Source organism: Martes martes (assembly GCF_963455335.1).
Source record: "Martes martes genome assembly, chromosome: 3".
NCBI lineage: Eukaryota > Metazoa > Chordata > Mammalia > Carnivora > Mustelidae > Martes > Martes martes.
The window spans coordinates 114880925-114904770 of record NC_137890.1 but is presented as its reverse complement, the minus strand read 5'-3'; the positions used below and the strand labels follow the sequence as shown (position 1 = coordinate 114904770).

The 23846-nt window shown below is 36.7% G+C and overlaps 1 protein-coding gene across 1 annotated transcript in view; it reads right to left on the bottom strand.

Annotated features, from left to right (window-relative positions):
- EPC2 (enhancer of polycomb homolog 2) overlaps positions 1-23846 on the bottom strand; it is a 114979-nt gene that overhangs the window by 62763 nt on the left and 28370 nt on the right. Inside the window, exon 2 of the mRNA XM_080798733.1 lies at positions 6191-6350. Coding sequence (XP_080654859.1) covers positions 6191-6350 — 160 coding nt within the window. The remainder of the gene's footprint in view (positions 1-6190; positions 6351-23846) is intronic.

The following is a 23846-nucleotide window of genomic DNA, read 5'->3' as shown; positions in this document are numbered from 1 at the left end:
CCTGAGCCAAAGGCAGACGCCTAACCACTGAGCCATCCAGGTGCCCCGGAAATTTAGTCTTTTATGGTAGATAGGGAGACATAAAAAAAGCTAAAGGTGCCATCACTCAGGGCAGTGTGGTGTCACTGAAGAATCTTCCATGGAGATGCTAGTTGCTAGGTGAATATTCTGAAAGCCTATTTCTGGTAACTCCTATTAACAAAATCAGGTATGCTGGGTTACATCACAGTATCTTCTTTGTGTGGCCCTGCAGGAGAGTTCTAAACACTTCAGTGCTGGGAAACATGCACTGAAATATGCACCTTAAAACCAATCTTCACTTTTTTGCTTCTGTCTATTAATTACATCATGCCGAAAATATGCACTATTATGCATCAGACTTACCTCTTACTGTAGTTTGTTTTCTCTTGAATTTCTTTAGCCATGGTCTTTAATTTGTGATGCTGTATTTTACTCAGTCACCCCAATTTTTAAATTTTTTACTAGTGGGCATAAATAAATGCATAAAGACCCCAAAGGGACTCTCTTTGTACTATGATTTCTTTTTCATTTCTCTAGCCAGACCATGAAATGATTATTTTGCTTTTTCCCAGAACATCTGGCATTACTTTAATACTTTCTGAGATTTGGGTTTCCTCCTTTCTGTATTAGTAGCCACCCAGGTACTGCTCTACCGTTTCAGCCTTTACACCCACACTCATAGCTTTACCTGAGAATAGGAGGCTCAGTATAATTCTGAGAACAGAGATCCTTAGAGCCAGTTGATATGAATGTGGGTTGCCCTTAGGGTCTATCTAGCCTGGCTCACTATCCCTGTTACCATGCCTCCAAGTCACCCCAAAAGAGATTTTCTAGTTTGACCTGGAATGTGTTCTCCAAGTATCTGATACACTCTGATTCTGTACTCATAGCACTTTTTCTAATAATTTAAATGTGTGATTCATTTCATGAGATCTGTGCTCAATTTAACTGCTTAATACACACCTCCTAACATTTTTACAAAAAGTGATGTTCCTAGAATGCACCCTTTTCACCAAGGAGTTTTACTGTATAAACAAAGCAATACTCTTCATTTGGGATCTTTCCCCACTCTTACCAATCAAAATATGTTTGTCCCACTAGGATAAAGGGTCAATCATCACCATTTTTGTTAATGAGAACAGCAAAGGATATTGCAAGGATAATGAGACTGAAGTCAGATGTTAGGCCACCATCTATCTCACTCCTGCTGAAAACCTAGTAGGATATACAGGTCCACTTTACACTGAATAAGTGGAATTTTTCTTTTCCCAATGTTGACAAAGGTTAGTTTTATCCGACTGAGAAGCCATGTGTACTAAGTGCATAGTAATATAACACAAAGACTGGCGCTTTCCTAGGGGCTTTATTATCTTTGCTGCAGATACAAACAGCAGAAGTCAATCTCCTTTCAGTAAGTTCCTCTCCCTGCCTGGCAGATAACAGGGAGGTGCCACTTCCCACCTATCCGTCCTCCTGAACTCTCCTTTTTTTCAGCCAAGATGCAGGTGAGATGGTAGACTGATCTGTATTTGTAGGTATAATGCGGTGAGAAGAGGAAGAGACTCTTCCTTTCAAAACAAGATAACGAGTCCTATTTTCAAGAACCATTTAGCTGAATTCAAAACTAGACGCAAATTAGCTTCAGAACACTAGGAAACAATACCAAAACAATATCTCAAGTCCCTTCATGTTCTAAAATTCTGAGATACTTAATGTTAACTGTAAAATTTTACCATATTAAATAAAAGGGATAATGAAGGTCAAAATAAAGAACTTATTACAGTGTAAACAAAGTCATCTCCTCAAGGAGGAAAGTTTGGGTTCTGAATTTGATGAAGTTCTTTTTTCTTGTTGTTAAGATTTTATTTATTTATTTGACAGATAGAGATCACAAGTAGGCAGAGAGGCAGGCAGGCAGAGAGAGAGGAGGAAGCAGGCTCCCTGCCGAGCAGAGAGCCCGATGTGGGGCTCGATCCCAGGACCCTGAGGTCATGTCCTGAGCCGAAGGCAGAGGCTTTAAACCCACTGAGCCACCCAGGCACCCCTGAATTTCATGAAGTTCTTAAGTTCCAAAAGGAATGAAGGAATTTTAACATCTGGCGTAAAGCACCTAAAGTAAATCTGTTGTAAGTTTAAGTAAAATGGAGACAGTGTCTTATGGATGTGCCATCCAACTGACCAGTATGCAGCATTAGCCAAATGAGGAACAGTTTAGAGTATCCTAGGTCATCAGACTATATGGCTTTAAGATGCTTCCAACCTGGAAAGAATAATCCAGTGTGTTCTGATTAAAGAACTTCCTCAGACTACCAATACAGGTGACTATGGAGACCTAGTACTGAAAGAGAGAGGAAGGAACAATGTTCTACCATCCATACCAAGACCGGAATCATTCCACTCCCAGCTCCTTCTTGGTATACATGTGTTCTGTCCTAAAATGTCCTAAAATAACACTGTTGTAAATAACAGAGCTCACTTTTTATTTCCAACTTGGATCTACGCAGGTCCTCGATTTCACTGTATATGCCAGTAATTTCATTGTTGTATTTGGTTCTGTGTACAATTTTGAGCCCTACAAGATCCATGTCACAAAAATGCCATGGTATATATAATCTAATCATCCATTCAATCACTCATTTATTTATTCAGCAAATATTAAATTGCATACCTAACCACATGCTTGGTACTACTGGGCAGTGAAATTAAAAGGAAAAAAGTGTCCCTGTTCTCAATGACTGTTATAGCCTAGTGAAACAATACAGGGCAAACAAGCACAACTGAAGATGGTTAATCCCAAGATGAATGTGTGTTGCACATGACACAGAAGAGCTTGAGGTAAACAGTTTACTTAGAGAAGGCTGCTAAATATAATCCTGGAGAGGAGACACAGAGAACAAGTTATATTGTACCAAGTGGAGGACAGAAGTAAAGGGGTATGCGAAGGCATTGAGGTACGAGAAAATATGGCATAAGTCAGAGTGTAAGAAGGACATTATTTTGTAGCTGAAAGTGCAAAGGGTTAGAGAAACTGGAAAAAACATGTATTGAGCCTGCATTCTGGGATTGTATGGTGAATGAAGTGAAATTCTGCTGCTGAGAAGCTTACCATCTACAGAAAGAAACAGACCTTTACTTTCAACAGCTCATTTCAGTGAGGCTGGTGTCCTAGTGGAAGAACCCACAGGGAACTGTAGCTGGAGAGGCACAAAGAAAGGCCTTAAAATACAACACTAAAATTTTATCTGATAGACAACAGATTCTCTAAAAGGCTAAGAATCACATTAGTGGCAGCGTGGACCAATAAAGAAGCTTCTGCCAAAGCCCAGGCAAACAATGTGATGGACCTGAAGTAGGCCATCCTACTGTGGCAATTATACAATGTCTTCTTCTAGCCAGGCAAATGGGGATACTTTCAAATCTATCATGTAAAAAACAAAATGAAAAAAGCCAGAGCAGTATTTTCTGGAATTCCTTATACTTAAGGACTCAGAAAGAAGTTACGTCAAAAAATGTTTAAAAGCCCTTCCTTGAGAGGTGCCTGGCTGGCTCAGCTGGAAGAGCATGTGACTCTTGATCACAGGTTTGTAAGTTCAAGCCCCACATTGGGTACAGAGATTACGAAAAACAAATAAATGAACTTTAGGGGAAAAAAGGCCTTCCTTGAAAAAAAAAAAAATCTCAATGATAACACGAATTTAAATTTTAGTTCAGACAAGTTTAAGGCCAGTAATAGGCATAGAGGTAAGCAAACTGTGGAATATCAATTTGATAGAATTAACAGGCACTGAAAATGACAATCATAAACTACACTAAAAATCTAAGAAATTTAAAATATACAAAGAAAAAACAATAAAAATTTGTATGTGCAGGAGGCTACTATATATAGTATGTGAATACATATGTTGACAGACTAAAAGAAAAAAATGAAAGTTAAAATAATGTTCGATTATTTTTTTCCATCTCCTACAGTAACAGAATGAAATGAAATTTAAAAGCCAACCCAAGATTAATATTTATTGTATCTAACGGGCCTAACCTAGGTGGGCTACACCCAATTTCTTTGTTCTTGGTTTTTTAGGATGGTTTTTACATATGGCCTTAACGTCCAGCTACACTATTACTAAATAAAAAACAACAACAAACAAATACTTTGGCTTGAAAAATCCTTAAAATTCCTATTATGAACAGCTATCTCCCTTCCAATACAAAGGAAAATGCAAATTCAAATAAAGTAAAGGGGCCAAAGAATACAGAGGAAACAAATCACATAAATAATTTCTGCATATGTCTCTTGAATGCTTCAGAGTCAGGTCTCTGGAAAATGGTTCTGATACCTAAGAGCCTTTTTAAAAGGCATTTTTTAAAAATTTAGTCAACAAACATACTATTTATTGTGTATCTATAAACCATGCACTTTACTCTAAATATAAAAGGGAAAATAAAACACTGTCCCTGCCCCCAGGAGCTCATGGTTTAAAAGGAAAGAATGGTTACAAATAATTGCAATTAAGTAGAGTGAATCCTCTAACAGAAGTATGTACAAAGATACTGAAATGAGTAAAAAACAGAGGTCAATGAGAAAAGTCAGGGTAAGCTTCTTAGGGGAGTTAGGTACTAAATGAGTTACAGGAGGGGAAAGATGACTTGAATAGCACGTGTGAGGAAGTGTGAAACATGAAACAATCAGGGAAATGTGGGTAATTTTATGTTAGTTCCTATGGTAAAGAGAGTGAGGGGAAGAACAACAGGAAATGAGGTTAATGGAGTACAAAGGGGAAAAAAATCACAAAGGGTCTTGTATTCAAAGTAGAGAATTTGGCCATTACTCAATTCTGTCAAATATAAACTGCCGTAAGTTAAAAGGTGAACCATGAATTTATGTACTATAAGAAAAAAAAAAAAAAAAGCTTTCTGCTGGCATCTCTTAAGAAGTTTAATAGAATACTCCCGCACAAAGACAGACCAACAAGTGATAACAACTTCAGCTTAAGGTAAAGAAATAAACCAGTTATGCAGAATGGAACAGCAAGGAACTTCATTTCTCAACTTGCCCGTAGGTGAAAGGAGGCAGGAAAACTCTCTCCCTGAGAACTGAACTCTAGGCAGGTCTGTAGCCTGAACTAAAGCTACTACAAGTGTGGTCTAAACAAACAAAATAAACAGCAAAGACTTTAACATGGTCTCCTGTTGAAGTGTCCCTAGATGCCTGGCAGAAACAAATACAGATTTTCTTTAGATAAATTAGACCTGAATCCAGAACAACAGCAATTTAATATGCACTCTCATTTCAAAACTGATCAATAAAAAATTTGCATCTTAGAACTGATAGAAAACAGTAGATCTTACAGTCTTAAATCTGGAGAGGTTTCATAATTACCTGAGGAACTTTTTAAAAATACTTATTACCAGGTCACATACCTCAAATAGGTAGACCTAAAGCAGAGAGCCCTGGAATCTCTATTTTAACAAGCTACCCAAGGCTTTTTCTTACACAATCAGACATCAAAACATTAGCATTTGTTTGAACCATCCCCTAAAAACTCCTACTGTAGACAATAAAGAATAGTATGATTTTAAGCCAGAGAATAATTAGATCAGAGGGACACTTTAAGAAGGCCACTGTGGTGCCAGTAGACTTTGTGGAGAAGATAACAATAGAAGAGGGTAAGGGAAGGCGATGGAGGAGTAGTAAATAAACAATAAAATTTAGTGAAATAGTTTTAAAGCAAGAGATTGTGATTAACAATGGGGAGAAAAATAAGAGAGTATCAAGGAGGCAGAAATAGAATTTTATAAAAATCAGATGAAGGTAGAGGGGTATAATTTAATGCTAAAAACTTTCTGAAGATTTGCCCCTAATCAGCATTACAGCCACTAGGCCTTTACGATAAATCTGAGTACACTAATCCAACTTTTAGATGTAAAGTAATAAGGTGTAAGTGCTACACAAAATTCTGTACTAAATATCAAATGTTCCAAATGCAACTAACACTCAAAATGATTTCCAAGTTCAGATGTTAAGCACAGAGAGAGTTTATCCTTAATGTTTTACATTTCTATGAATTAATGTATACACACTGAAAAATTAAAATCTCTTTGGGCATAAAAGAATTTTTACTGGCTGATAAATTTAAATTACAAACAGAAAACAATGAATCAACAAACTTACGCTGAATATGAATGAACTGTTTTGGCTGTTTAAACTCTCCTTTGTACAAGCGATTGTAATAGTTGACGTTGCTCTCTGCCTCAGGAACTGGAATGACCATGCTCTCTTTTTTTTCTCTAAACACTTGCTGTGCTGAAATAGCTCGCTGTAAGTGATGTTCCTGGAAAATGTAAAGTAGGCAACATAAGTTGTTTTAATAATGTTAATTCAACGCATAATTCACTTAAAATTTTTTTTGTTTAGTAACTTCAAGGCGACTTAAGAATTAATTATAAATAGTTTCTTTGCCATAGAACTATAGAAAGCACTACCATTGATAACACTTGTGCTCATCCTGGTATCATCTTAGATGTTCGTAATTTTATTAAGCAGAATTTTCTTTAAAGATTATACACATATTCACAAACTAGAATTTAACATCTCAATTAAAAGAAAATTGATTCCTTGTTTGCTAAATTAACAGAGGTGTGTGTCACCAATACCAGCATATAGGAAAATATGCAAATGACAATGTCACAGGTTTTCATTATCTCTGCAAGTACACACCTGAAACTTCAAAAGTACGAAAGATGAATAACTCAAAAAAGAAAAAATTACGTTCAACAGACATATTTCTATCACAGCAAGAAATATATATATATGTTTTTTAAAGATTTTATTTATTTATTTGACAGAGAGATACATGGTGAGAGAGGGAACACAGGTTGGAGAGTAGGAGAGGGAGAGGGAGAAGCAGGCTTCCTGCTGAGCAGGGAGCCTGATGCTGGGCTTGATCCCAGGACCCGGAGATGATGACCTGAGCCCAAGGGAGATAAGCTTAACAACTGAGCCACGGAGGCGCCCCAGCAAGAAATATTTTTGAACTAAGGTTAAACAAAAGTTCCCATAAAATACATCCTGAGTCTAGTAACTTTCCATTCTCTTCACCACTTAATACCTACTTTCTCCCTTGGCCCACAGGGGACCATGCTCAACAAAGTAGTTTTACTTTGTAGAAGGCAAATTAGGTCACATCACTCCGCAATAGATCCCCTTCATACTCAGATTAAAGATTAAAATTATCACGGACTAATAAGGCCTTATTTCTCTCTGACCTTATCTTCTACCTCTCCCTACCCGTCCTTTATTGTAGCCACACTGCCTTTCCTCCAGGTTCTTAAACATCCAAAAGGATTGCTTTTGAAATTCCTTCAAGTCTCATCAGAGAGAGGCCTTCTGTGGTTTCTTTATCTAGAAGAGTACTGGCTAAGAATTTATCAGATCATCCTTTCAATACATTTCAGAGCACCCAGTAGACACCAGATACTAAGAGTGAATGACAGACTCTGCTATTAAGAAACTTAGGTAGTAGAAGAGAGATACCAAAGCGTACTATCAGGTTTGGGCTTGACAGACTTGTCTCTTCTCACTGTCTAAGGAGGACAGAGAAAGATACCCAAAGAAAGTAAAATCTAAACTAAAACTTTCAACATCAGGGCACCTGGGCAGCTCAGCCGGTTGAGCGTCCTAATCTCAGGGTACTGGGACCTAGTCCCACATCAGGCGCTCTGTTCGGCAGCAAGTCTGCTTCTCCTTTTCTTCTGTGTCCCCTCTCCTTCTATGATCACTTTTGCTTTCTCTCAAATAAATAAAAAAAAATCTTTAAAACTTTCGGGATTGATAGAGATTTAGATGTAGCAAGGCAAAGACCAAAAAAGAAAAAAAGAATCCAGGCAGGGGCGCCTGGGTGGCTCAGTGGGTTAAGGCCTCTGCCTTCGGCTCAGGTCATGATCCCAGCGTCCTGGGATCGAGCCCCGCATCGGGCTCTCTGCTCAACAGGGAGCCTGCTTCCTCCCTTCTCTCTCTGCCTGCCTCTCTGCCTACTTGTGATCTCTCTGTCAAATAAATAAATAAAATCTTTAAAAAAAAAAAAAAAAAAAAAAAAAAAAGAATCCAGGCAGAGAAAACAGAATGTCCAAAACAGAGAAAAGCTCAGAGACATTCAAAAACGGCAAGCAACTGAGATAAAAGACAGGTGGGTGGGTGCTAGCTTATATTTGAATTTTTCTACTTTCAATACCAGGAGAAATGTTTTTCTTCACAGGATAGGGCCCCAAGTTGGAGCACTAAATACACTTCCTCATATAAATATTACTATCATTAGTAAGAGTCTTCAGTAAAAAACTTTTGAGTTAACTAAAAAATTGTGAGAGGATCAAACACACCCACAACAGCATCAAGAAATTAGGAAAGCCAGGTTCTGAAAGAGCAATTTCTAGCATTATTTAAGCTTATACTTTCCTATTACTTTGCTGACATTTCACCTCTCATGGTCAAATAAAGTGATGCAATATGAAAAGTCACCTTTTATTTTTATAATGTTTTACAATTCTTAAAGTACAACCACAATCTCAAGCTTATTAACTCCTCAAAATTTGGGGACAAGTATAGATATTATACTACATCATATATGAGACTCAAGAAACAAATGATTTGCTCTTAGTTATGGTATAAATACATGAGAAAATTTCAGGACTTTGATTTGAGTTTTTTTGGACTATTCCATCTTTACTAGAATGGGCTGTTAAACACACAAAAGAAGAAACCCGGGGGCCCCTGTATGGCTCCGTCAGTTAAGCATCTGCCTTCAGCCCAGGTTATAAACCTGGGGTCCGGGGACCCAGCCCCACATCAGGCTCCCTGCTCAGCAGGGAGTCTGCCTTCCTTCTTCCTCTGCCCCCCTCCCTCCACTTGTGCTCTCTCTCTCAAATAAAAAAATAAAATCTTTTAAAAATAAAATAAAAATAAAATAAATAAAAAACCATGTTCTTGTAATGCTAATAATCTAGAAACATGGGTGGCAAGAGGAAACTGAGCTAACTGGTAGTACATTTTTGATGTGAAGAGATTCTTTTGCTATATAATGGACTTTCTCCTAAGTACAAAACATTTTTAGGTATTAACCAATTACTGAAATACATCTTTAATAGATGAAGATTTAATATTATTTTAATTTTACATGTGAGGAAATTTAAAAATAGATCATAGATGACTCTCTTCTTGTTAACACAGCTGGCAGATGACAGAGCTGTAGCCAGAAATTAAGGAGACAGATCATGACACACTCCCCCATTTTAATTTACAGACCAAATTTAGCTCTAAAAATAAATTCTCAGCTATCATTTCCTTTCCCATATTATCAGACAGCCTCTCAACCTAAAAACTCAGAAAAAACCAACAATGATACAGTTTCTAGAGGACTGAGCTTCATACAATAACCACAGCCAGGGACAAACATGCAAACATGGAAACAGGTACCAGAGTTTTCATTTGTCTGTATTGGGGCAAAGACTGGCAGGAATAATGGTGATTCCTTGTTACATGCTGCACTGTATGTTGGTGAGGTTACTTGGTTATTAAAAGTGCTACCTGCTTTCTCTTCCATTAAGGAAGTATTCTTTTAGACTCTTAATCTCACAAAACAAACTGGGGGTTGCTGGGAGGTGGGGGAGTAGGGACAGGATGGCTGGGTTATGGACATTGGGGAGGGTATGTGCTATGGTGAGTGCTGTGAAATGTGTAAGCCTGATGATTCACAGACCTATACCCCTGGGGCAAAAAATACATTATATGGTAATAAAAATAATTTTTAAAAAACAGGTATTCTTTTGACCTACCAACTCCACTTAGGAAATTCAACAAAGGCAACATACAAAGGGGCAACAACGATTAAAAAAAATGCTTATCAGGCACTGTTTATAACACCAAAAAAAACCCCATAAAGTCTAAATGGCAACAGGAATTAGTTATATAAAATTATGTTATATACATAAAATGGAACTCTTAGGTAGTAGTAAAAACCAACATAATGCAGACCTTTACTAACCTGAAAAGATGTTAGGATACTTTTTTGAGGTAAGAGACAGGTGGGTGGGTGCTAGTTTAGATGTACAAATATAACTTGCATAAATATAATGTATATTATAACATGCTATAATATAAATAACATGTACAAATATGAATGAGTATGTGTGCAGAAAAAATAGACTAAAAGAATACAGAACAGAATACACTACAAAATATTTTTTATGTGGGCCTTATATTCTTCTGTGCATCTGCTCTCTCATATTTTCCAAATATTCTGTAATAAGTCTGTATTACTTTCCTAAGTTTAAAAAGTGCTATAAGTTTTGAATCTTAAATGAAGGGACTCACCACCAAAATACATGAAGTCACTTCTTATGACTTAGACTTCTGAAATATCCTTTTGAACCTTACTGTATTATACCTAAACATTTTTGTGTTTTCCTAGATAATTATATTCTCTGTGCCTTCTGTTTTTCCTAGTAGTATATGATAAACTGTTAAAAGCAAACTAAAAGGAACTAAATAACTCATCACTTTTAGTCATATATAATAGGTACCAATCACTATCCTACAAAATGCAGGGCAGAATTTTTGGGGGGGCTGGGGGGAGGAGTAAATTAAGGCACTATGGCCACATTGGTAGAAATCAGCAGTGCTGAAACCTGAATCCTTGTTTATATGTCTCTTTTCCATCTTGCCAACCTCATGCCCCAACTTGTTGGGTATCAGAATCCTTTAATTCAGAGAGGCTGCATAAGGGGGGGAAAAAATCAAAGATTCTTCATTGGTATTTAAAAAATTCACACGTAAAATCCCCAATTAAAGATAGCAGGCTAAATGCCTACATTTATCTACTTCACCAATTACAATAGTAAATTTACCAATAAAGGACCAAGTAACTTATAAAGCCACAATAACAAAGAGAATGAGAGATGAGCCATCAGCCCTAAACAGAGTGTAGCAAAAATCTGGGAGATCAAAATCAAAAGATGGTTTTGAATCCCTGCAGAGGGAAAAGATAAAAACTGAACCCATCTGTCCTATAGAAAACAAGATAATGGGATTTTGAAACACTAGTTAGAAACAGCTAAAATGAGACAAGCACTTCTTTGCCTATTCCTCAAAGTAGATCATTCTACACAGACAGAAGAGGGCACCATGGAATAAATAATACTGTGAACCACCCTTAACCTACGGGAGTAAAGAAAACCTAGAAGTCTACTGTTATTACTAAAATTTTTAAAAAGATCCAACCTGTAATGATACATTCTCTCCACTCTGGAGAGGGGAGCAGAAAAAACACGTCAAGAAAAATGTACCAAACAAACTTAATAAATATCTTTGAATCAAACTCAAAAACTAAGATCAGAGGAGGATTCGAAAGACTCAGGAAAAAAATGAAAACAGCTGACTAACTCAGGAAAAAAAGAAAAAAAAATTATCTCGAGATGAAGACTGAAGTTACTAGTAGCCAAGTGCAAAATACACTCTAACAAGAAAAGTGTTACATAAAGGTTGTCAAATGACCAAAAGAATGAGATAAAGTAAAATGAATAAGTAAGACAGTAAGATGTAAAACAAAGAAGGAATGACACTGATATAATTGGAGTCCCTGAAGAAGAAAAACAATGCAAAAGAATATTCAAAATAAGAATCCCCCGAAATGTCTGTAAATAATAGATCTGAATCTACATGTCAAAAAAAAGCTCACAAGGGAACAGGATGACATACAAGAACCCTCACCACCACAGGCACAATGTGACAATGCTCGGTACAGTCAGGAGAAGACACTCTGCTCATAGATTCTCTCTTGGGAAGAAAAGAGAAAAGTAGAATGCACATCCAACATTCCAGCTTTTTGGGAAACTGCCCAAGGGACTAACTTCTGACTCAGCTAACTCAAGAGCACGGACTGAAAGAGACAGCATTCTTTGGATTCCTGGGAACTGTAGAGAACAAGAGAGCACTCAGAGTATTGTTGATGCACCAAAGAAATTATAGTAGTGCACAGAGACACCAGAGGGAGCAAAAGATAACAAACTCCTGAAAATCTAGCAATACTCTGTAACCAGGAAATTATGTGCACATGCCCAGAGAAGATGCATCTCCAGAAAAGGTTTGAGGGGCTTCCAGATTCTCTGCCTGGGCTGACTGGAAAAGGTCTTCCCAGTATGAAGCCAATTCGTAAAAGACTGGGAGAGGTGACTGTTTTTGAATAATGCATAAATTAGGGGCACCTAACTGGTTCAGTTGGAAGAGTGACTCTTGATCTCGGGAGTCGTAGGTTTGAACCTCACCCTGGATACAGAGATTACTTAAAAAAAAAAAAAAAAAAAAAAAGAAAGAAAGAAAGAAAAAGGAAAAGGAAAAAAAAATAAACAAACTTAGAAAAAAAATTTTTTTTAAAGATTTTATTCATTTATTTGACAGACGGAGATTACAAGTAGGCAGAGAGGCAGGCAGAGAGGAGGAAGCAGACTCCCTGCTCAGCAGAGAGCCCGATTCAGGGCTCGATCCCAGGACCCTGTGATCATGACCTGAGCTGAAGGCAGAGGCTTTAACCCACTGAGCCAAACAGGTGCCCCTTAAAAAATTTTTTTAAGTTAAAAAACAAAATGCACAGGCTTGGGTGGCTCAGTTGATTAAGTGTCTCCCTTTGGCTCAGGCCATGATTCTGGTGTCCTGGGATCTCCTCCCACTGCCTGCTTTTCTCCCTCTGCTCTTCCCCCTCCCTCATGCTCACTGTCTCTCACTTTTCTCTCTCTTAAAATAAATAAAACCTTAAAAAGAAAAATAAAAAAAAATAAAATGCACAAATTACAGTAAAAAGAACAAGGTGCACCAAGAAATAGGAAATACACTCAAAGAAACAAAATAAACCTACCAAAAAGACCCCAAAGAAATGGAGATGTGTGAATTATTTGACAACAAAGTTTAAAATAATTATCTTAATAAAGTTCAACATGCTACAAAACCCCCCACAAACAGGCAGTTATATGAAATCAGGGGAACTGATGCATGAACAAAATGAGACTAGCAATGAAGACATAAGAAATATCAAAAAGAACCAAACAAATTCTGGAGCTGAAGATTACAGTAACCAAATTGAAAAACCCACTAGAGGGATTCAACAGCATACTTCATTAAGCAGAGGAAATAATTAGTGAACTCAAAAAGAAATCATTTGAAATTATTTAGTCAGAGGAACAAAAAGGGGGTAAAGAAATGAAGAAAGCCTAAGAGATTTATATGACACTGCTGGCAGACCAATATAAACATTATGGAAGCCCCAAAAGGAGAAAAGAGAAAGGAGCAGAGAACTTGTTTGAAAAACAATGGCTGAAAATCAAATCAGAGGAAAGAAATCCAAATCAAAAATGCTGAAATAACATCAACAAAGATGAACTCAAAGTCCACACTAAGACACATTGTAATCAAACTGCCAAAAGTCAAAGACAAAGACAGAATCTTGAAAGCAGCAAGGGAAAAGCAAATCATCATGTACAAAGGAATACCAATAAAATTATCAACAATTTCTCATCAGAAATATTACATGCCAGAAAGGAATGGGCTCATAAAGTCAAAGCACTGGAAGAAAAAACTGCCAATCAAGATATTACATCTGGAAAAACTGTCCTTCAAAAATGACAAAGGACAAATAATGACCTATCCATATAAACAAAAAATGAGGGAATTTATATCTACTAACCCTGACTGTAAGAATTGCTAAAAGGAGTCATTTCAAGTTAAAACAAAAAGACACTTAACAACACAAAAACATAAAACTCTGGTAAAGGTATATATATAGACAAATACAGAATCTTGAATACTATAATGGTGGTGCATAAGTCATTTCTGATTCTGGTATAAAACTTAAACGACAAAAGCGTAAGAGTAAGAATTAAGGGTGCCTGGGGGGCTCAGCTGGCTGAGACGCTGGCTGCCTTTGGCTTAGGTCATGATCCTGGAGTCCCAGGATGGGCTCCCTGCTCAGTGGGGAGTCTGCTTCTCCCTCTGACCCCCCCCCCTTTCGTGCTCTCTCTCTCACTCTTCCTCAAATAAAATCTTAAAAAAAAAAGTATTAAATAAAAAAATGTTAATGACACAAAATGTAGAAAGACTGAACTTGTGACAATAGCATAAAACAAGAGATATAAACAATTTGAACTTTTCTACACAAATGAGTTCATCAGTTAAAAAAAAAAACAAAAAACTGTTATACTGTGTTTTCATTTGTCTCAGTATTTTCCAAATCCCGCTGTGACTTCTTTCTTGATCCACTGATTTGTTCAGAAGTGTGTTGTTCAGTTTCCACATATTTGTGACTTTTTCAGTTTTCCTTTGCTGTTATTTCTAGTTTTATTCCATTGTGGTTGGAAAATATACTTGGTATGATTTCATACTTCTTAAATTTGATAGAAGTTGTTTTGTGGCCTAATGTGATCTATCCTGGAGAATGTTCTGTGTATACTTGAGAAAAACAGGTATTCTGCTGTTATTGTGTGGAGTGTTCTGTGTATGTCAAGCTCTTACCAAATAATTGATTTAGCGAGACCAGTACTACCCTGATAGCAGGATCAGACAAATACTATAAGAGGGAGGAGCGGGGAGTGGGTGAAAATAGTCAAAAGGTACAAACTTCCAGTTACAATTTTAATAAGTTGTGGGGATGTAATGTACAGCATGGTGGCTATAGTTAAAATTACTATACTGTATACTCCAAAAATGTTCACGGACCATAATAGTAACAGAATTACCATAGGATCTGGCAATCCCACTTTTATGTGTACATCCAAAAGAACTGAAAACAGGATTTAGAAGAGGTATTTGCATATCCATGTTCACTGCAGTGTTATTCATAATAGCCAGTGGTGGAAGGAATCCAAATGTTTACTGACAGATGAAGGGCTAAACAAAATGTGGTATATACATATAATGGAGCATTAACCTTAAAAGGAAGGCAATTCTAATACATGCTATCACATGGATGAACTCTGAGAGCATTATGCTAAGTGAAATAAGTCAGTCCTGGTCACAAAAAAGACAAATCCTATATAATTTCACTTATATGTTACATAAAGTAGTCAAATTCTTTCTTTTTTTTTTTCTTCAAGATTTTGCTTTTAAGTAATCTCTACAACCAACGTGGGGCTTGAACTCACAACCCTGAGATCAAGAGTCACCTCTTCTACCAACTGAGCCAACCAGGCATACCTAAAGTAGTCAAATTCTTAAAAATTGCAAGTATAATGGTGGTTGCTAGGGACTAGGAGAGGAGGAAAAAAGAAGTCATTTGCTCAATGGTTATAGTTGCAATTTTCCAAGATGAAAAAGTGCTACATACCTGTTAACACTGCATACAGTTAACACTACTGTATTACAAATTTAAAAACAGTTCAGGTGGCAAATTTTAGATTCTGAGTTCTTTACTACGACAATTAACAAAAAGCTTATTAAGTATTTGGCAAAAGTAATCCAAAACAACAACCAATTTTGACAAATTTCTGAATAAAACTATTTCAAAAATATTGTTTCCAAATAAACAATAATAGTAAAATAACAGTACTAATTATTATAAATACATTATTAAAGTAAAAAAAAAAGACTAAAATCAGACTAAAATCAAAATAGTACAAAATATCAATGAAGCAACATTTTGAGAAACCTCAATGAATTTGAAAAGTATGAACCAACGATTTTACATTCAGCTAAGCTCTTCTTCAAGTAGCCAGGCTACAGAAGGAACTCAGGGAATTTTATAAAGGACTTTTGACAAATCTACTAGAATAGCACTATTCAACAGAAATATAATGCAAGGGGAGCCTGGGTGGCTCAGTGGGTTAAGCCTCTGCCTTTGGCTTGGGTCATGATCTCAGGGTCCTGGGATCGAGCCCCACATCGGGCTCTCTGTTCTGCAGGAATCCTGCTTCCTCCTCTCTCTCTGCCTGCCTTTCCGCCTACTTGTGATCTCTGTCAAATAAATAAATAAAATATTTTTTTAAAAAAAGAAATATAAGGCAAGCCACACATGTCAGCCATATATTTAAATTTTCTAGCAGCCACACTTAAAAAAGAAGAGGTGAAATTAGTTTTAATAATACATTTTATTTAAGCCAATGTACACATCTATCTACAATGTTATCATTTCAATACACAATCAATTAAAAAACCTATGGAGATACTATGCATTTTTTTCTCCCATAACAAGTCTACAAAAACTGGTGTGTATTTTACCTGAATGGAACAACTAAACTCAGACTAGCCATATTTCAAGAGCGCAAAAGCCACAAGTTACTACTGGCTATGTATTGGAGAGTATAGTCCATCTTCACCTTGGTTTCATCCAACCAAGTGATAACTTATAAACTCTAGTAAAATTTTACATACACACATGGACACTCTTCATCCACCCAAGAGATAACTGGTAAACTTTTAGTTTAATAGTAAAATTTTACTTATACACATACACAAATCTCTCAAAGATGAGAAAAGGACGAAAGGCTAATGTACAAACATCTGCATGCAAAGTGAAAATAAAGCATCTAAAAACGGGAGAAGAAAAAAAATACAAACTTTTTCAAATACAAAATACAATCTTTTTAAATAAGAGCAAATAGACAGGGGCGCCTGGGTGCCTCAGTCGTTTAAGTGGCCAACTCTTGATTTCAGCTCAGGCCGTGATCTCGTGGTCCTGGGACTGAACTGTTTGGACTCTACACTCAGCAAGGAGTTTGCTTGAGGATTCTCTCCGTTTCCCTCTGCCCCTCACCCCATTTGCATGCTCTCTCTAAAATAAATAAATCTTTTTTAAAAAGAGCAAAAAAAAAGTTATTTTAAAACAAGCAAAAAAAAATTATTAAATACTATAAAAGAGTTGAGACCAAATACATTCAATCATATCAATAAATAGCAATGGACTTATCTATAAAAATGTAAAAATTTTCAACTTGTCTCATATAACCCAAGACTCAACTATATGCCATGTACAATAAACACACCACACACACACACACAAATGTGGTTCAGAAAAAGAAAATTAAAGGAATAAATGAAGTTTATCAGGTAATGGAAGATGGTAAGAAAGATGAGCAGATCCTAACTATCAGACAAGTAAAGTTCAAGTCAAAAAGCATTAAGCATGCCCCAATAAACAACATTCACAATAAAGGCTTTTACTATCTGCAGATCATTCATGAATGTCTGTATCTTTAAGTTTTGGTTATCCTATACATATTTAGGAATATCTATCCAACAAAAACCACAGCAACCTTTTTATAAAGCAAAAGCTACAGTATATGGAAGGACTGATAAAGACACACTAATAGTATTAACTAACTTTAACACACCACTCTCACTCAGCATAAGGTAAGTAGACAAAGAACAAGCAAGGACCTACTCACGGACCTAATTTAGTAAGGCAGACCTTGTAGCTATATATAAAACTTTACACCCAACGCTCCTTCTTCTCAAATACACAAGCAACTTTGATAAACATGATCATTTATTACAAAGAATATGGTATTATGAATGGCGGAGAATGGAGAAAGAGACAATTCTCTGAGCATCATCTCTTTTGTATGGTTCTGAATTTTAAAATCACGTTAATGTTTAACATGCTCTAAAAGTAATTAAAATCAACAAGGATGTGGGGAGAAACCAAAATAGTACACAAGGAGAAACAATAAACACCTCACTTACTATAAATGAATATTCATATATCCACAGTGAAGAGAACAGAAAACAAAGAAATTTTAAGTTCCTTTGGAAAATAATAATTTGAAGTTCATGTGTAAAACTTAAATAACATATCCTTCAAAGAACTGTGATGATACAGTAGTTCACAGCACACTCTAAGAGATAAAAGTTTGTTTTTATTAAAACATATCACAGAGGTACAATATTCAAAATAGTGGAATTTTAAGAACAGGATAAAAAATATTTAGGAATGTTGACAATTAAAACCCTTTTTTCAACACCCATTCATAACACAAAATTCCCTGAAAGAAATTTCCCCAAGCCGATAAAGAGCAGGCACCCGTAGAAAACCTATACCTAACAATCATACTTAGGGTCAAAGACTGAATACTTTCCTCCTGAGATGAAATTCAAGCCAAAGAAGTCTGTTACCACTTCTAGCCCACCTTTCACCTAAGATTATAGTCAGTATAATGAGGGAAGAAAAACAAAAACAGGCATGCAGACTGGGAAAGAAGACATAAAATTAATTTGTACATGATAATTTGTACATCATATGCTCATGTAGGGAAAAAATCCTAGGGAATTTCAACAGAGCTCCTAGAACTTAAGTGAACTTAACAAAGTCACAAGTCAGTATTAAACACTCAATTGTATTTCCATATATTGGCAACTAAAAAATGAAAATAAAAAGCAGTATCATTTACAACAGCATCAAAACTATTAAATACTTAAGAGACAAGCTTAACAAGTCATGTGTGAAACTAACATAGCAATGTAAATGGAAATATAACACCTTAATGGATTGGAAGGTTCAATACTTTTCCAAAAAAAATTTACTTGGATAAATTTCCCTCCAAATTTTCTAAATTTCTAATAAGTTCCAATCAAAACTCCAAGTGTTTTTTTAAAAAACAGAAATGGGGGCGCCTGGGTGGCTCAGTGGGTTAAAGCCTCTGCCTTCGGCTCAGGTCATGATCCCAGCGTCCTGGGATCGAGCCCTGCATCGGGCTCTCTGCTCAGCGGGGAGCCTGCTTCCTCCTCTCTCTGCCTGCCTCTCTGCCTACCTATGATCTCTGTCTGTCAAATAAATAAATAAAATCTTTAAAAAAATTAAAAAAAAAAACAGAAATGGACAAGTTAATTAAAAAATTCATACAGAAAGGCAAAAGAAAAATAGCCAAAATAACCTTGAAAAAGTAAATCTGAAGGACATATACAATCTGATTACAAACTAAATCATAAATCATAAAGCTAAATTATTCAACAGTGTCACTAGCATAAGATCATGTAAAACCACAGAAAACAACCATACAAAAGTCTACAAATAGGCCCACATACATAAAGATAATGAATTTTAGGAGCCAATTAATGAGGGAATTGAATGAGGGCAAGGATAGTCTTTCCCACAAATGGTCTGAACAGAGTGTGGAAAAAAATAAGGCTATGCTTTACCTCATACTTTTCATAAAAACTAACTCAAAACAGACCACAGGCCTAAATATAAAGCCTAAACTTAAAAGAATCCCTAAGAAAATATAGGAGAAAAATTTTAGTGACCCTGAGTTTGGCAAAGATTTCTGAGGTCACAAAATGCACAGATTATAAATTAAAGAACTGATAAACAGGGCTTCCTGAAAATTAAAAAAATTATGCTATTCAAAACATACTTTAGAAAATGAAAAGACATGCCAGACTGAAAAAATATTCATAATACATATGTGAGGACCTTCTATGAAGAATAAAGAACTCCTTATCCCAATAATAATAAACCAACCCAATTTTAAAAAACAAAATGAGTCAAAGATTTAAAAAGGCACTTCACAGAAGAAAATATAGTAATGACCAACAAGCACTTGAAAAGATGCTCAACAACTTTTTATGAGGAAAAATGCAAAATGAATCCACAGACGTTTTGACTACACACTCACAAAATGACTAAATTAAGAAACTGACACCACCAACTGTTGGTGGGAGTGTCAAATGATATCACCTCTTTGCAAAACTATTGGGCAGTTTCTTACAAAGTAAATACATGGCTATTATGGGGCACCTGGGTGGCTCAGTCAGTTTGGTTAAGCATCCAACTCTTGATTTTGGCTCAGGTCATGATCTCAGGATCTTAAGATGGAGCCCCAAGTTAGGTTCCCTGCTCAGCAGGGAGTCTGCTTGAGATTCTCTCTCCCTATGCCCCTCCCCGATGCATGCTCTCTGGCAAGCGCTTAAAAGAAATACATGTGTATCACATGACCCAGCAATCCCACTAAACATGTACCCCAGAAGTGAAATGCATGTTGACAGACAACTTGCACATGGATGTTAACTGTTATTCTACTTACAATAGCCAAAAACTGGAAACAATACAAATATACCATCAACAAGTAAACAGACAAAGTGGACAGATTCATTCATTGGAATGAAAAAAATTAAGAGGGGTCAAACTGATGATATGCATAACAATGATATACCTCAGAACTATACTGAGGAGAAAGGGGAACCCTCTACACTGCTGGTGGGAATGCAAACTGGTACAACCACTCCAAAAAACAGAAATGTTTAAAAACAGAGCTCCCCACCACCCTGCAACTGCACTACAAGGGATTTAACTAAAAGATACAAACATAGTAATCCGAAAGGGCACCGGCAAACCAATGTTTATAGCAGAAATGTCCACAATAGCCAAATTATGCAAAGAGCCCTTATGTGCATCAACAGATGAATGGATAAAGAAGATGTGGTGTATGTTTATACACACACACACACACACACACACACAGGAATATTAGCCATCAAAAAAATGAAAACTTACCATTTGCAACAACGTGGATGGAACTAGAAGATATTATGCTAATTGAACTAAGTCAATCAGAGAAAGACAATTATATGATTTCACTCATATGTGGAATTTGGGAAGTAAAACAGAAGAAATGGGGGAAAGGAGGGGAAAGTAGAATGGGACAAAATCAGAGAGGGAGATAAACCTCAAGAGACTCTTAACTGCAGGACGCAAACTGAGGGTTGCTGGAGGGGGGTGATGTGGGGGGATGTAGTAACTGGGTGATGGGCATTAAGGAGGGCATGAGATGTGATGAGCACTAGGTGTTGTGTGCACCTGATGAATCACTTAACTCTACCTCTGAAACTAAAAATATACTATATGTTAATTAACTGAATTTAAATAAAATAAAAAGTTTATTCCACTTTAGGGGAGGGGGCTGGAGGATGAGCAAACTAGGTGAAGGGGATACCAGTTATAAAATAAGTCAAAGAAATGAAAAGTACAGTGTGAAGAATATGATAATATTGTAATAACATTGTTTGGTGACTACACTTACCATGATGCACATTGAGTAATGTATGGGACTGAGGAATCACTATGTTGTACACCTGTGACTAATGTAACACTGTGTGTCAAAGCTACTTCAGTAATAAAAATTATTTTTAAAGTCCCCCAAAAAAGTATACTGAGAAATAACCAGACGCCAAGTGACTACGAACTATCATGGTTCCCTTTATATGACATGTGAGAACAGAGAAAACTAATACATAGTGATCAAAATCAGATCATTAGTTGACTGAAACGGGGGTGGAGGATAGGACTGCAAAAGGGTTAAAGGGGATTTTTGTGGGGAATGAAAATGTTCTTATTGTTTGGAATGGTGGTCACACAGGTATATTTGTTTATTAAAACACAGAACCACACACAAAATAAATGATTTATATTGTATATAAATCACACTTCCATAGAGATGATTTTTAAAATGAAGAAAAGGGACACCTGGCTACCTTAGTTGGTAGAACATACCACCCTTGCTCTCCGGGTCATGAGTTCAAGCCCCACACTGGGCACAAAGCCCACTTAAAATTTTAAAAAAAAGAAGAAAAAATAACAAGATAAAACAAACATTAATGTAAACAATACATGCTGGCAAGACAATATTTACAATGCTCGTGAAATTGTGATGAGTATAACAGACACTTTCAAGAATGAGTGCTAGTGAATGTGTTAAAGTATAAATTGGTATAATCTGGAAAACAGTTTGGTAAGAGGGTCCTTTTTTTAAGGTAAGTTTTATTAAAAAAATTTTTTTAAAGATTTTAATTTATTTGACAGAGAGAGAGACAGAGACAGAAAGAGAGGAAACACAAGCAGGGGGAGTGGGAGAGGGAGAGGCAGGCGTCCCCCCAAGCAGGGACCCCAACACAGGGCTCGATCCCAGGACCCTGGGATCATGACCTGAGGTGAAGGCAGACGCCCATGACTGAGCCACCCAGGCACCCTGGTAAGATGTTTCCAAGCTTTAAATCCACTGCCAAGTAAGACTTCTTGAAAAATAATGACATCTGATAATATTTATGTATTAAGTAGAAAAAGCAGGAAACAAAATCACTTACTGAAGATAATCTCAAATACGGGAAGGAAAACAGAATGTGAAGATGACAGCATGAATAAATGTAGAGTTAAAAAAAAAAAGCCAGTAAGAAATGTGCCAAAGTATTAACTAGTGAAATTATAGGTGGTCTCTATTTTCCCCTCTACATTTTCTACAATTTACTCAAATAGTACATATTACAAAAAGCAACCAGCCAATCTTTAAAACTACTAATCTGGTATCTCTTCCATAACCAAAAAAAAAAAAAAGAGAGAGAGAGAGGAAGACAAAATAAAAAAGACTCTAGATAAGTCCTTGTCCTATCCTAATTAGACCTGCCTCTCTTCTAGTACTAACTTTCTAAATCTAATTCTCAGTCCTGGCAGCATATTAAAATCACCTGGAGAGGCCAAGTATGGACTATATGGGAGAGAAAATAGTTAAAAGGATACAGCAGCTGACTTCCACTCCAACACAGATGACATACATACAGTGAAATATTATTTAGCCATAAAAAGAACAAAGTACTACAACTTTGCATGAACTTTGCATGAACTTTTAAAACATTATAAAGTGGAAGTCGTCAGATACAAAAGGCCACATGTTGTATGACTCCATTAACAGGAAATATCCAGATATAGGCAAATCCACAGAGAAAGAGGGGCACCTGGGTGCCTCAGCCATTAAGCATCTGCCTTCAGCTCAGGTCATGGTCCCAGGGTCCTGGGACTGAACCCCGTGTCAGGGTACCTGCTCAGTGGGAAGCCTGATTCTCCTTCTCCCACTCCCGCCCCCCGCTTCTGTTTCCTCTCTTGCTGTCTCTCTGTCAAATAAATAAACAAAATCTTAAAAAAAAAAAAAATCATCCAGAGAAAGAAAGTGTATTAGTGGTTGCTGGGGAGTGGAAGGGGTCATGGAATGGAAGGTGACTAATGGGTATAGGATTTCTTTTTAGGGTAATGGAAGTGTTCTGGTACAAGATAGTTATGATGTACACCACTGATTATAGTAAAAACCACTGCACACTTTAATATGGTGAATTGCATTACATGAATTTTATTACCAAAAAAATTGTAGGGGCACCTGGGTAGCTCAGCTGGGTTAAGTGTCTGGCCTTTCACTCAGGTCATGATCTCAGGGTCCTGGGATCGAGCCCTGCATCGAGCTCCCTGCTCAGCGAGGAGCCTACTTCTCCCTCTCCCTCTGCTGCTCCCCCAGTTGTGCACACGCACGCACACTCTCTCTCAAATAAATAAGAAAACTCTTTTAAAAAAATTACAAAGAAAAAAAGGTGAAGTAACAGGAAATGAATTCATCCTCCTACCAATAGCAACAAAAAAAATCTAATGAGGTGAAACAATGGTTTTCCAGACACTGGACAACAGGCAATGAAGGACAATGATACTTAAGAGAAGTAAAACAAAACAAACAGTCCTACAATTGCCTCAGCTTACTACCCTGGAAAAGCTTCTATGCCTTGGAGCAGGAAAGTGAACTAAGACAAAGCCAAAAGACTTCATGAGTTGAAGATACAGAAACAATAGTCTAAGAAGATGAAGGCACCTAAGGTTCATAAACAGAGTACCAAAAAGGAAGGCACTGTAGAGAGAGTCCAGGAGATCTGCAGAGAGTTCTCGGCAGTATTCAGCATAGTACTCACCAGCACAGGTTTGTGAATAAACTATAAGGCATTGGAGAAAGAACTATCCCAAAGGACTAGAAGGAAAAGTCCCTGTCAGGGC